At 39.0% G+C, this 15,318-nt stretch overlaps 1 protein-coding gene across 5 annotated transcripts in view; it reads left to right on the top strand.

Annotated features, from left to right (window-relative positions):
• The window catches only part of Auts2 (activator of transcription and developmental regulator AUTS2), a 1,122,451-nt gene that overhangs the window by 273,184 nt on the left and 833,949 nt on the right, over positions 1 to 15,318 (top strand). For all 5 annotated transcript variants that reach the window (XM_087195769.1, XM_087195767.1, XM_087195768.1 and 2 more), the window contains exon 2: positions 1,991 to 2,203. In XM_087195769.1, coding sequence (XP_087051895.1) covers positions 1,991 to 2,203 — 213 coding nt within the window. The remainder of the gene's footprint in view (positions 1 to 1,990; positions 2,204 to 15,318) is intronic.

Raw genomic sequence — 15,318 nt, 5'->3', positions numbered from 1 at the left:
AGCTGTTCTCTTGGCTCAGCCTTTCAGATCTAGATCAAATAACAGTCATCTCTTCAGCCCTAACACTCTACTGTGGTGTACATTATTTCCCCCAGTTTTAGCACCCTTTTTCTTTTAGAGCAGTGCAGTTGGTTTGCAGTTCCTATATATTTGAATGATGTGATTAGCACTTGTCCCCTAAATCCTAGGACCTCTAAGGTTAGGAAGTTTTTTTTCACACATTTGTCTTCCCAGCACCTGTATAGGTGAGTACTAAGTTTATTCTTGGCATTATATTTAGCACAATATTTGTTGAGTAAAGGCCTGAGAACAGAGTGTTTTGCATGAAACACTCCCTGAGTCAGCAGCACTTCTAAGAGTCATTCTAATAGGAAAGGGAAGAATGTGGAAGGTAAGGCTAAAGAGTGTAAAAGCGTGTCTGAGCCCATTCAGGTTGTTAAAACAAAATACTGTAAATTGGGTTGCTTATAAAAAGAGAAACATTTATTTCTCACAGTGTTGGAGGCTAGCAAGTCTAAGATCAATGGGCCAGTGGAGTCAGCATCTAGTTAGGCTGGTTACTCATAGATGGTGCCACTTAGCTATTCTTTACGTTGTGGAAGGCACAAGCAAACTGTTTAGGTTTCTTTTGTAAGGACACTGATCTCATTCATAAGGGCTTCCCCTCATAATCAGATCATTCCCAAAGTCCCCTCCTTGTTGTATCATCTTGAAGGGGGGTAAAAATTTCAGTATGTGAATTTGGAGGCATCACAGATGCTCAGGCATTTGCAAGGGCCTGAGTGTCCAGCTAACAGGCATGACTGATTTGAAGAGTGATGTGGAGGAGCACTGTATATGTCAGGTGGTGAATGTTGGGGAAGTAGCATAGGACATAACTGCCTTGGAAATACTGGCTATGGAAGGGAGGAAAGAGAAAGGAGTATTTGCAGAAAGATAAGTAGGTAATGGGTAATTTTAATTTTGGTTTATTTTATTTTTAAATGTGCCATTCTGATGGCAGAAACTGAGAGTGAGGAGCATTTTCTGTTTGAGAAGGATCATATCCATTCATTTATAAATGATTGAGGACCAAATCGTTTTCATTTTAGTATTTAGCATGTACAGCATTTCTTAGGGTTCAAATGACACATCAAGTTATTTGATGTTTTGTGAATCCATTTTGCACATAGGCTCAGGGTTGCAATGACTTACTCCAGGTCTCCTAACGAAGACTCTTAGGGTCTGGGCTGAACTCAGGCCTTTTGATATCTCATTGTGTCCTGAGCTGCCTGCAGGCACACAACTGTACCGGGTCTTGTGGACTGACAATCTGCTCTAGAATTTCTACAGGTGTGCATCTCCATTCTAGGAAATTGATTACCCATCTTCTATCCATCCCCCATTTCCACCCACATACAAGGATAAATGAAAGTTCTTGCTGTTGGTTGGAGTTAGTATTGTCATTACATTTTGCAAAGAAAGTGGAAATTAAGGATGCTCAGAATAAAGTGTGGTAAAAGTATAAATGCATTAAGGAAACATTTTAATCATACTAATTGACAGTTTCTTGCTGGCTTACATCCACCTGGCTCTGATATGTTCAGTCTTCTGCAATTTCTTTTGAATCCAGCATTCACTTAGTACTTTTTTGGGGTACAGTAATTGATGTGACAATGTGGAAAGTAAGTGTATTGAGCTTCCTGTGGGAATGTCATGTGCTGGAATCCCACACCAAATCAAATGCAAAGCCACTATCCCAGGCACCAGTGAAATCACTCTTAATGGACAGTTACTTTGTCCTTTTTTAGTTTTCTGCCCAATAAGAAGAGATAGGGTTTATTTGTGGTGGCCTTAAGGATTCAGATAAATTAAGCACCATGGTTCATAGTTTTAGGTATTATATCCCATTTTTCTCTCTCCCCCACTTTTTACTAGTACTGTTTAGCTTGTATTTTGGGTGTGACCCTAGATACCTGTGTAACCACTTCTCTTTACTTTTCTTCTACAGAAAGATGTAGCACTTAAGCCTCAGGAACGTGTGGAGAAAGGCCAGACTCCCCTGAGTAAGAAGAAACGAGAAGCACTTACCAACGGCTTGTCTTTTCATTCAAAGAAGAGCAGGCTCAGCCATCCACACCACTACAGTTCAGATCGAGAAAATGACCGCAATCTCTGCCAGCACCTCGGGAAGAGAAAGAAAATGCCGAAGGGACTCAGACAGGTGAGGAAGCTTGAGTTTGTTCTTTTCTATGGCCTTCCTCAGGTGCCCATTGCTCTGCGGATCTTCTGAACAGGTGGAGAAGATATCCTTGGTGGGAGGCAAAAGTGGCTGCTCGACCTCAGACTGAGTGGTTTTTATTAGGATTTGAAACTTTATGGTGATGCCCTTTCAGTCAGATGTTCTCTGTGCAGCAAAGCTCCATGCTGGTACGACTGGTGGTTACGGCCAACTGAAATCTTCATAATCATCAGTATGGCTTGTGCAGAGAGGGCATCATAATTACGACAGATGGAATAGGGACATTTGGCAACATACTGTGCTCAGTTCATGGTTCTGAGGTGCTAGAAATGATTGTGTGTGCCAGCTGTGCCTTGAAAAAAAATTGGTATTTTCCATGAAGCTCAAGTATTGTGGCATGTGAGGGAGCGTGGGCAAAGAAAGGAGTTGACTTTCGGTCCCTCAGTTTTTCTCTTAAAGCCATAACTCAGGATTATCTTTGTGATCTGCCGATGAAAGAAAAGTCTTGGAGAGTGGCTTTCTGGCTTGTTAATAATTAAGTTTCAGTGATACACAAGCAATTACAGCTCTTGGCATTTGGAGAGCCTTTCTGCTTGTGGAAATTCCCACATGAGATGGATTAATAATAAAAAGCAAAGTGGTTTATAACAAATTTTCTGCAGTAATATGGAGGCTTTAGTGCCTTTGGAGTTTACCTGTATCTTGGATGTGTTTTGTTTTGGGTGAGACTATTGGGTGGGATTGACTATCTGTTGAAGGAAGCTGAGGAAGGAATTTGGGTTCACAGAGCAGGTGTTACTAATTAGAAATGGAGTGGGTAATTTCTAGATTGCAGATGTTTCTTTTCAGAGGGAAAAGTCTGAGCTCATACAATATAGTAGTTCTACAAGCTCACAAACCATTAAAATTATATCATGAGTCTATCTAAACACAAATTCCTGGCTCCTCTCTAGAATCTAATGAAGTTTGTAGATTAAGAAGCTTTCTATTTGATAATGGTCAGGCTGATTTGGAAATCACTTTCATAAGGCAACAAGTGTATATTTTGGGTGATGATTTTTAGTTAAGAAATTAGAAAGATCAAAAGCACCAAGAAGATGTAATTGGCAGCTTGGAGTCAGAGTTCAGCTTACTGAGTAATGACAGATATTACTATGGAGAAACACATGGAGTAATAAGTTTCAGTATAGACTTGAGGAATCCAGTGAAATGCTCTCAAATCTGACACTCAGGGAAGTATTTGCAGAGGTGCACATGCATTCTAAAATCTCAGGTTGGAGTTGTAACAGTAATTACTAATATTTATCTATACTTGTATCCAGGTTACAGTAATTTTGCTACAGGCATTCATTGAGGCATCTTTGGATGCTATAACCTGTAATTCATACTACAACCCTGCCTGGTAGGTAATTATCATGGTTAATTTACAGATGTGGAAACTGGGGCTCCGAGAAATACGGTGCTTTATCAGAGGTCATCTAGCAGTGAGAGATAGAGCCAGGGTTTAGACTCAGATCTCTCTATCCCCATTGTTTTCTTGGTTTCCTCTGTACATTCTTTTCTTTTCTTTTCTTTTGTACCTGGGATCGAACTCAGGACCTTGTGCTTGGGAGGCAGGCATGGCACCACTGAGCTAAATCCCTGGGCCCTATACATCCTGCTTTCTTTGCTTGAGATAAAGATTGTGCATGAAGAGAAAGAACTGCAGGTCAGAAGATGGAGGAAGGAACTACGCGATTAATTTGGTCAGCCTGACTTTGGCCGTAGAAATGACCTATGAAGGCAAACAAGAAATGGGATAAAAGTACTCAGTTCAAAGGTGGATAAAAAGAGGGAAAGTTTGAAAGTAACCAAATTTGGATGAAGATTCCTTCCTCCATTATGTGAGAAAAGTAGTTATTCACAGTGGAGAGAAATTTTAGTCTTACTACCTCCTCTTTCCCAGGCCTACCTGCCCTCCCAAAGGGGTATTCATAAGCAGTCTTCTTACTCTGTCAGGCAAGAAACCAATTTATTTCTGACCTGAATACCAAGCTGTAGGCTCTCATTTTTGATTCCCTTTCTCTCTGACTTGATCTCACTTTTCCATTCTCTCTTCTCAAAGTTCTTCTTTCAATTTTGTGAAGCTCTGAGAGTTTCCATATTCATGATCATAAAAGAATGCTAGGATGGTGTGCCTATAATTTGAGTAACTTTTGGTCTTAATGGTTAACCGTCTGGTACTAATGGTATTTGAAATCACGGTTATTTTCAGTTTAGGTAATATATTTGAAAGGCAAATATATTGAGAATTTGCAAATTATAAAGAAGGAAATAACAAAAATATTTTTTGTTTATTTAAGGGCTTTAAAGTAAGAAGCATTTTCTCATCTCTAATGTTGATGGCTAAATATACTATCCAATCAAGTGGGTATACTATTTCCAGTAAGAAAGAAAGCAGAGGTTGGTAACTGGAATAATGTCATAATACTTTTCATTTGTAATATTCCTGGTATCCTATGTGCTATTATGAAGCCCTAAACCAATGACTCTGGAAAACGAGGGATTGGGATTAGAAGATTTCTCAGTCTCCTTTTTTGAGTTGCATGATTCTTTAAATTTATGGATAACACAAGAGAAATACGATGTTGTAGGAGTCTCTAAGGGAAGAACATAGTAGTCTGAATGTAATTTTGTTTTAGAGTCTATCAATCTATAACTTTCAGCTCTGTGAAGACATTTAAAGAGAGGAGTTAGATGCATTTGTAGAGGTATGGTTAATCCTGTGTCCACCCAGACAGATGCTTTCTGTTTTGAGATCATTGATTTTATGATACAAGTGTTTAACAGCCATAGTAGATATTGAAAAGTTTCCTCCAAGAATAGGTGAATATTGCTTTCCTATCATGGTAGATGCCTTTACATCTCACAGTCACTTTTTCCCTGCCTTCTTTGCCTTTTACCAGATAAAGTAACTGAATCTTACTATCTGAAATGGAAGGGGACCTTGAGATGAGAGTGAGTCTTGAGGAGCATTTCTAAATTGATGATTTGTCCTTTAGTGCCACTTATTGAAGGGAGTTATGATCTGAAGAGCTATAAATAAAAGCAGGCAGTAGGAGGTGTGAATTTAGTCTTTATGTCTCTTGACAAGAAATTAAGTTTGCATCTTATTAGGAATTGGTACTTCCTAAGCAAGGACCTTAATACACAGCTTTCCTGTAATTATGGGAAGATGTTACTCCAGTATGATTTTTTCCCTGAGAATCCATTGAAAGCAACTGATCTTTTTACTCTGAGAGTACAATTATGTACTTTTAAGAGAAGAAGGTGTAGTTTTTAAAATCAAACTGCTTTTTTTTCTCTTTCTTGGTTATGAAACCTCAACTTTTGTGATGTGTTTCTATTCTGTCAAAAGAAAGCTTTTTAATCAGAATTTAACTTATTTCCCAGATTATGTTTTTAAGCATAGATACATACTGACTGTATTAGCTTTCCTGTCACTGGGACAAAATACCAGACATACACAACTTAAAGAGAGATTGATTTGGGCCCATGTTTTCAGAGAGTTTGGTCCATGGTAGGACAGCTCCAAAGCAGAAATGGCATGGCAGAAGGCCTGGCAGAAAAAAGGTGCTTAACCCATTGCAGCCAGGAATGAGAAGGAGCCAGGGACCAGAATACAGTCCTCCAGGTCATTCCACGACCTGCCTCTTCTGACCAGGGCTGACCTCCCCAGAGCATATTCAGCAATGAAGGCATCAGTGGATAAGTATGGTGTCCTCATGATCCAGTCACTCCTGAAAGCCCCACCTCTCAACATGTGAGACTTTGGGGGCACATTTTAGATCTAAACCATAATACTGACTTAGAAGATAATAAGCTGGCAATTACCCTTGCGAATGATGAGGTTTTTTTGTTTGTTTGTTTGTTTGTTTTTTGAGACAGGGTCTTGCTATGTAGTTCAGGTTGGCCTTGAACTTACTATGTAGTCCAGTCTGGTCTCAAACTCAGCAATCCTCCTGCCTCAGCCTCCCGAGTGCTAGGATTACAGGCACGTTCCACCATGCCTGGAAATTGCATTTTTTGTTATGCCAGATTTGAACACTCTCCTTAATTCCCAAAGGAGTTTTTAAAAACCAAGGAAGATAAGAGCAAGTTACTTGTTGCACAAAATACTGCATGTCATTCTGACCTCCCTAGCGTTATCTTTGACCTGCCTAGACCTACTAAGTTCTGTGATGTGAGCACCTAGACATTATATTAAAAAGTTTCAGATGTTACTAATAAGACCACGGTAGACTGTTTTTCCTCTTACTTTGATTTGGGGGTAGGGAAATCAAAACCAAGGTTGCATAAGTCCTTTTCTGTGTGTGCATTGTTCTCTAATTGAGGAACACAAGGAAGTCACATGCTGCTAAGCTTACCTGCCAAATTATATCTCTCTAGGAAGCAATTTTTGAAAACTTAACCCTTCCAAGAGCATTGAGTGAACCCGATTTTCTTTCAATATATTTAACTTCTAAACCACAAGGAATATTTTAAAAATGTATTATTTTGCAATTTAAAACACAGAAAAAGCAAAGATGTTTTAAAAATAGAGCAGTAATGATGAAAAGTTGATGATAGTTCAAAGAACTCTCAGATTTGGCTCCAATTGGATTTCTAAATCTCCATTTAGTCCATCAGTCTGTCCTTTTTCTCTTGTAAGAACTGAACCAGAGGAAATAGCCTGAAATGTAATAGAAGTCATTTTTAGGTTATATAAGCTTTTCTAAAGAACACTGCTTCTCAAAATGAATGAATGGATGATCAAAATTAATTTGAGAGTTTTCCCTCTTACAGAGTTTTAGGTACCAAAAAGCCATTCATTGGGGCAGAATTTCCCAGAGAAGAGCTGACCAATTGGGATTTATTTTAGTCATAGGTGAATATCATTGGCGTGGAAAATAAAAAAATTTGGGGATCTGTCAGGAAGTGCAGCAGTTATACTCTGGGGGAGTCTACAGCAGGTAGGACCCATGTGGGATAGCCTTACATGGTTTCAAAGCTCTAAACAAGTTGGTCTGGATTGGTGTTGCTTCTAAGGGATAGAAATTTGCTTTTCTATCTGAAAATCCAATGTGGTGAAGTCAGACTTGGTGGAACACATAGTTGACACTGTAAATTGTAGGCACCAAAAGTGCCTGCTGATTTCTAGAAGAAGGATCAGTCCTAATGCCAACTCTTTAGAGGTAGAGCTGTTATTAAACGTGTGCGCGTGCCTGCGTGCGTGTGTGTGTGTGTGTGATTGCATTTGCTTTGTGTATTGGCATTGCATGTTGGCCTTTTGCATAAGTGGTTGTGACTAAGATATCAGTTGTGTTTCTACTCATTCTGATGGAGTAGTGTATCCAAATTCATGTTCCTTCCTACTGGGAGTGCGACTGCTACCAGAGGCTGGTCCTTTATTTCAGTGAGACTTACTCATGATACCTGAGGAGGTCTCTGTGACATTCGTCACTAGTAGAAATTACCTTGCAAAGGAGATTTTATAATGGAAAACTTTAGTTAAACATATCCAGTTCAGTTCACATTTCTAAAGACCTGATAATTAGTTTGGGGTGCAAATTTAGGCCAAAAACTGCACAGGTGGTTATTGAGCTTGACTCTAGAGTCTGCAGGTTTTGAGGAATCAGAGCGTTTGAAATATGAATGTAATTTGGGATTATACTTTCATAATGGAAAGACATATGAACTTTGCTATGTGCTCTTTCATAAATACATTTGTTATAATGGTTAAATGCCTGAAGGTACCTTGAACTATTTACTATTAAGAAATCTGAGGCTCAGTAAGCAAGTTTTACCTCATACTTCAGAATTTCAAGTTTAATATGTTAATTGGGATTCCATTAGCTTTTGAAAAATTGTGTAGTCACGTGAAGGTTGCAAACTGTAATACTGAATAAACTTTTTTTTCCCTTAAATTCTTTTATTGGTACATTTTAGGTATACAATACGTTTACATTTATCACTGGGTGCTTGTACCTGTACATGATGTATCTTGGTTCTTATTTTTTCACCATTACCTGTGTGCCCTTCACCCCCTCCATCCTTCCCTATTTACATAGATTTCGTTTCCATTTTTTTCTTTCTCATAATTTTTCCTTTCCCTTCTTTCCTGTCTCCTTCCCCTCCCGCCACCCCTACTTTCAAATTATTAATTATTTGTTTTAATCCTTAGTTTCACTTTCAGTTTCTCAGAGTAGAAAAACTACTTGGTATTTACACATGTGTGTCCTATTAATTTCACTTAAGAGTATGGCCTCAGTATGCATCCATTTAGATATAAACGTCTCTAGTTTCTCATTCTTTATGGCTGAGTAGTACTGCATTTTATTAAAAAAAAAAAAACACATCTTCTTTATCCAGTTTCCAGTTGACAGGCACTTGGGCTGTTTCCAAGCTTTAGCTATTACAAACTGTGCCGCTATAAACATGGGTGTACATATATTGCTGTGGTATGATTCTTTTAATTCTTTTGGGAAGATCCCCAGCAGTGGAATAGCTGGGTCAAATGGGACATCTAGCCCTAGTTCTTTGAAGTAGCTCTTTACTGATTTACACAGTGGTTGCAGCAGCCTGCACTCCCACCAACAATGGAGAAGGGTTCCATTCTCCCCACACCCCTGCCAGCATTTGTTATTGGTTGATTTCTTGATAGCAGCCATTCTTTCTGGGATGAGGTGGAATCTCAGTGTTGCTTTCATCTGCATCTCTCGAATGACCAGGGGTGTTGAATATTTTTTTCATGTATTTATTTGCTGCTTTTACTTCTTTGTTTGAGAAGGGTCTGTTCATTTCAGATGCCCATTTTTGAATTGGGTCTTTGAATTTGGGGGGTCTGATATTTTCCAGCTCTTTATATATTCTAGATAGTAGTCCTTTGTCTAAAGTACGGCTGCTAAAATTTTTTTCCCACATTGTAAGTTGTCTGTTAGCTCTGTTGGTGGTTTCTCTTGTAGTGTAGAAGCTTTTTAATGAGATGAGATCCCAGTTGTTGATTCTTTGTGCTAGTTCCTGTGCTACTGAGGTTTTGTTCATAAAATCTTTTCCTATGCCATTGTCTTCAAGAGTTCTATCTAACTTATCTTCCAGCAACTTTAGTGTTAATGTCTTAATATTTAGATCTTTAATCCATTTCAGTCTTAGTTTACTGCATGGTGATAGGTACGGGTCTACTTTTAATGTTTGGCAGGTTGAAATCCAGTTTTTCCAACACCATTTATTAAATAGGCTATCTTTCCTCCAGTAAGGGTGGTTGGCTCCTTTGTCAAAGATGAGGTGGCTGAGTATGTCTGGAGTTGTTTCTGCATCTTTTAATCTATTCCACTGATCCTTGGGTCTGTTTCTTTGCTGGTACCATGCTGTTTTTATCACAGTAGCTTTGTAGTATAGTTTCAAGTTGGGGCTTGTGATACCCCCAGCCATGTCTCTGTTGCCTAGAATTGCTTTTGCTAGTCTAGGTTTCTTTTGATTCCAAATGAAGTCTTGGATTGTTTTCTCTAGTTCTGTGAAGTATATTGTTGGAATTTCAATCAGCTTTGCATTAAATCTATATAGTAGTTTTGGAAATATGGCCATTTTCACTATATTGGTTCTTCCTGCCCAGGAACAAGGGTTGTCTTTCCATTTTCTTATATCCTCCTTGATCTCCTTTTTCAGAGTGCTGTAGTTTTCAGTGTAGAGGTCTTTTGCTTCCTTTGTTAGATTGATTCCTAGAAGTTTCATTTTTTTGGATGCTATTGTAAATGGAATTGTTTCCCTAATTTCTCTCTTAGTGAGTCTGCTATTTGTGTATAAGAAGGCTATTATTTTTTGAGTGTTGACCTTCTCTCCAGCTACTCTACTGAATCTGTCAATTAAGTCTAGAAGTCTTCTGGCGGGGTTTTTTGGGTCTTCTGTGTGAAGTATCATATCGTCAGCAAATAATGACAGTTTAACTTCTTCCTTTCCTATCTTTATTTCTTTTATTTCCTTCTCTTTTCTAATTGCTGTGGCTAATGACTGAATAAACTTCTTTATGTAAAATTCTTGTCTCCCTTGCTGAAACTACAGAAATAAAAATTAAAATGCACAGAAAAGATTGAGAAAATAAAAATTGGTTCATTATCTCTTTTGAAATCTTGCCTGACCTGAATAAGATGCCTGCTTTTAACATCTGGTTATTGAGGATCCTCAGCCCACGCTTGTCTCTGTTCAGGAATAACTATACAGTAGTATATTGGAGGTATTGGTTAGCATTAGGATTGAGAAAACCAACACCAATATATAGTTATATAAAGTGTGAGTTATATCCAGGGTGGAGTTTGGGGGGTTTGTTTCTGTTCCTTCTCATTCCTTTTCCCTCGTCCCTTCTGTCCTCCTTTTCCTTGTCCCTCTTTTTTGAGATGGAGTCTCACTCCCAAAATTGCTCACATAAGTCTCCACTTTTTGTTCTGATCTTTTTATCTTAGCCCCCTGAATGAGGGGACTTCAGGTGTGTGGTACCAAGCCCAGCAAAGGATGTTTTTGTTTAACTTGGGCATTTGGAAACAGTGATGATTTATTTTTTTCATTCTGGAAAATCTGATATCCTGTCTCCTGACTCAAGACATTATGGTCTAAAAGTGATGTCCAATCTTTTTAGAGTTTAGTGTGATCTGCAACCCCAACCCACTTTTTTATCACAAAGTGCCAACATTGCAGTTAAACCTGAATACTGAGGTTTTAGTTTAGAAAAACACAACTGATCTTTTGTCTGAAAAAAAGATAACATATATGCAATAGGTTTGCTACCACTGGTGTAGGATATCTTCTATGAACCCCGAGTGTTCAGAAGAGCAAGCATAATCATCTATGGAGTGGTGTGGCAGTTGCCATTTTAGTAAAAATCTCTGCAAAGTCTCTCCAGTAAGGGCAGAAATCGGTGTGGCTGAGTGTGAGGTAAGGCTCTGTCCACTGCACTGTGAGCCTGCTGTGATTTAGAGCTAAAATGTCCTTCTCAGTTCTCAAGTGTGGACAGTGATCAGATCATGGGGGCAGTTTATTCCTCAGTGGGTTAATTCACACATGAATCCACATCTGAATGTGCTGTTAGGAAGTAGAGCCTGTTGGAAGAGTTTGCTCACTAGCACGTGGCCTGGAAGGCTGTATCTCCCTTCCTTTCTCCTACCTTTGCTCTCTGCTTCCTGGCCTTCATGATATGAGTAATTTTTCCTCAGCTATTCTTCTCTGCTATGCATTTTCTGCCTTAGAGCCAGCTGACCCTGAAGTGAAACCATGAGCTAAAATAAATCTCCACTCCTTTAAGTTGTGAGTGTCAGGTATTGTATCCTAGCGATAAGAAAGTGACTAAAATACAGCTCCATTGGAACTCAGTGCTGAACACCTTCTGGTAAAACTGAAGATGGAAGACGGGACCATTGTGCTTCCAGCTTCAGAGCCTTGGTGTTGGCAGCTAAGTTTGAGGGAAGCTGCTGTTTTAGAGACACCTTGCTAGTTTACATGTGTCTGAGGAAAGAGGACCACTGTATCTTTGAGCAGAAAATCCTTTCAGTAGAGCACTGGGCTTTGGAGTGGCAGAAATGAGAGACTTAACAGTGATGGCAAACCTTTTAGAGTTTTCAGGGTACTGAAAGCCCACTGCAGCACAGGTGCTGTAAGTTCATTACCACTGGACTAGGACCTGCAGAGCCATTGGAGTACAAATCACGCCTCCTCCAAAAGAAGTGTAAACATTGACTTAAAAAGGACATGACATGTACCTACTGCCTCATCAAATAAAACCTATAGAAAAAAATAGGCTGAATAGAGAAAATAAAATGCTACAATTAAGATAACAAGCAATAATTCAGCTTAGGTGTTCCTGATCCCTAAATGAATTGTGTCATGAAACTCTTTCCCAGAGTAAGAATTTGAGGGGTATGTGTGTGCATGCGTGCGTGTGTGTGTGTATGTGTATAGAAGTTTATTAAAGGTTATTTAAGTCCCATTTTTTTTTTTTTGGTACCGGGGATCAAACTCAGGACCTTGTGCTTGCGAAGCAGGTGGTGGAACCACTGAGCTAAATCCCCAACCCAAGTCCCATGTATTTTTAAGGAAGTAAGAAAAAGCAACAGGAGTGGTTCTCAGTTCTAGCACCCATACATTTCTACAGTAACACTGCTTGAATAGTGAGGGACAATGTCTTTATCTTAATAAGGTCTGTGTAGTGTACTTTTGGTAATTGATGAAGGTAGGACAGTACTCCTTTTCTTTATTTAAAACTACCTTTCTTTTTTGAGACCATTTGTACATTTTTCCCTCTTGCATGTGGTCTGATCTCAGCTGCAGAACATAAAATAAGCCGTTATGAATTCTCTATTCTTTGTTCACAGCATTCCTATCTTCACACAAGTCTGTACATGACAGGTACTGCGTGGGAGGTGGGAGTGGGTGGGTGACTCTGTGGTTTGCAGTAATGTTGGTGGGAGCTGAGCAGATGGTTGTGATAGCCACGTGCTGCGAGATTCCCGTGGGAGTTGATGGTGGTGACAGGCGACTCACAATGTGCTATTTACAGTTTGGGTTTGCAGTCTTTTGGTGACATCTGAATGCTCTTTAGCAACTGCTTTCATTACTGCCTTTCGAGGAGCTGCTAATTGAAAATGAAATTGTGGGTGGGCACAGGCAGGCACAGGCATCTCTGTCTGGTAAATGTTACTTGAGAACTGATAGATATCCTGATGCCCAATTTGTAAATCTTTGTCTAAAAAGGTAAAGCCAAAGGTGCATTTGAGAATTTAGTTACGTGCGCATAGGCAGAGCTGAATTTCACACCCTTCCCAAAGAGTCAAACATACACTACTGGGGTCAAGAACAACCTATGGCCATGCCCAGAGATCCAGGCCATCCACCCACAGCTTACCTGTGTGTGGTTAAATTGTGCAGCTGTGTTGGGGTCTTATTTTAAATCTGCTAACATTTTACGGTATTCTGTATGAGCTTATCATAGGATATCTTCATCTATTCCTCTAGCTATTTATATAGTTCCCATGTAGGAAAAAAATGGTTATTTGCTTTCTAAAACTTGAGGATATTACTGTATATTCAAGTTCTTACATGTAACTTTCCTACCTGGAAATATTTTCATGCGACAGATCTTTATTGAAGGCATTGAGGGCCTCCAGGCACAATGCAAATACTGATTTGATTGGAATTTGACAGTGGATGATGATCTCGATTCTCTTACGGCTGCCCCCAGCTGTGGGATTGCAATTTGTACTTCATCTTCAGAGTTGTTACCTATCGCATCAGTAGCATTATTGACATGGTAGCTTTCCTAAGTGTTTATATACTGAGTTGTTTTACTGTCCATTCTCAAAATAGCTTTGTAGAGAGAAATCTTGTGCTGAACAAGGAATGACCTCCCTCTCAGTAGTGCTGTTAGTTCTCTTTTTAACTAAATATGAAGATAGATACAATAATATTGCATTCTTTTTAGCCTTTCCTGGAATATTTTAGTTAATACTGGGAAAATCTATGGTGAATTATATACTTTCTTTTAGTAGGACTGCTGTTTGCTCTGAGAAAGCCCCTGAGGTTTTGACTGTGAGGACCTTGATGACACACCCCTTGCTGTACTTAACCCTCAGTCGCATTAGACCTGGTTTTTCACAGGTTTCCAACTGTTTTAATGCATTATCTGAGCTACTTCTGGTTCCAACTATGTTTAAAATAACCTATCTTGGAATTCTAAATGAATTCTGAGATTGCCTATTGATGCAAGTGCTGATGATTTTGTACCAAGTAGATGTAACAGTGTTCTTGCAGGAACTCTGGGGCTTTTCATACCTGTGGGTGTGCATCCTCACACTAGTGGCCACAAACATGCTCATAAGAGCAGAGGCTAAAATAGCTCCCGAATGCTGGCAAGTACTGTCAGGCCCCACCTGATATCTTTCAGGAGGCCTGATACGCTGTGCCATGTGGCCTGCTGAAACATTTTACCTGCATTCATTGATCACAGCACTGCGGAAACTGCCACTTCTCCCCTGGGTCTGCCTGCAGTGACGCTGATACAGTGGGTCATTCTGTAATCACGGCTGCACCTGCTTTTGTTCGGGAAGTGCTTGCGCCATACATCTTGAAGTCATGTACTACAGAGCTGGGCAGGTCCTAATTGCTGGTGATGGTTCTGAAGGGCAGAGATGGGCTGTAATTAGTTTGAAGAGCAATTAGCTGCATTTTTTGAGTAGGGAATGCAAAATTATACTTCTCAAAGTGTGGTGTTTGGATCACGTCTCTCAATACAACTCTGAAATTTTTATTAAAACGTAGATACCAGCTATCACTACAGGGTCCCAGTGCAGTTGCTGCAAGGGTCACCCTTCGAAAGAGAAACTGAATTGTCCTCAAGGTATAATTGAAAAATTAAAAAATTGCTATCTTGTTAGTAAAACTTGTGAAAAATCTTAAAAATTTTATAATACATCTTTTGTGAAGTTCATTTCACTAATATAGGATCATGTACTTACTCTATGCATTTATGAATTTAGTTTTTCCAAACTATTAGCAAGAAAGACATGTTTCTGCCACATGCTGTAGACATTATAGTGAAAAAAATGTTTTCCAAAATGACTGCTTTTTCTAGAAATTTACTAGAGTGATTCTGATAAAATAATTGTGTTGGAATCTTTCCTCCTTCGGTTTACCAGTGCCATCAAATAACACAGCCATTTCTAAATATGTTATTTGGAGGCTTTGTTTTTCTTAGGTTCAACTTACTTTCTTCTCTTCCATTCTAGACAATGATGTGGAACTCTTAAAGTCTATGAATTTTATGAATCCCCACAGATTTCAGATATTGGTAGTATTCAGTGGCAATATTTGGGGTTGTGTGTGAATGAAATCTGAAAATATTGTCCATGCATAAATGGAGGTTAAAGACTATTGCTTTCTCCATAACTAAGAAAATTTCATTTCAATAAAATATACTTGAATTTCTCTACAAATTTAAAAAGAAAACATTTTACTTTCCCAAACTAAACAGAGTAAAAGCCCTCAGAAGAGTTTTTAAGTAGCAAAACCTATACTTTCACTGTGACAGTTGCTTGTGG

The sequence above is a fragment of the Heterocephalus glaber genome, unplaced genomic scaffold (genome assembly GCF_053883595.1).
Source record: "Heterocephalus glaber isolate CG9 unplaced genomic scaffold, H.glaber_assembly_v1.0 deba00001610, whole genome shotgun sequence".
NCBI classification, from domain to species: Eukaryota; Metazoa; Chordata; class Mammalia; order Rodentia; family Bathyergidae; genus Heterocephalus; species Heterocephalus glaber.
This window is presented reverse-complemented; position numbering and strand designations above follow the sequence as displayed.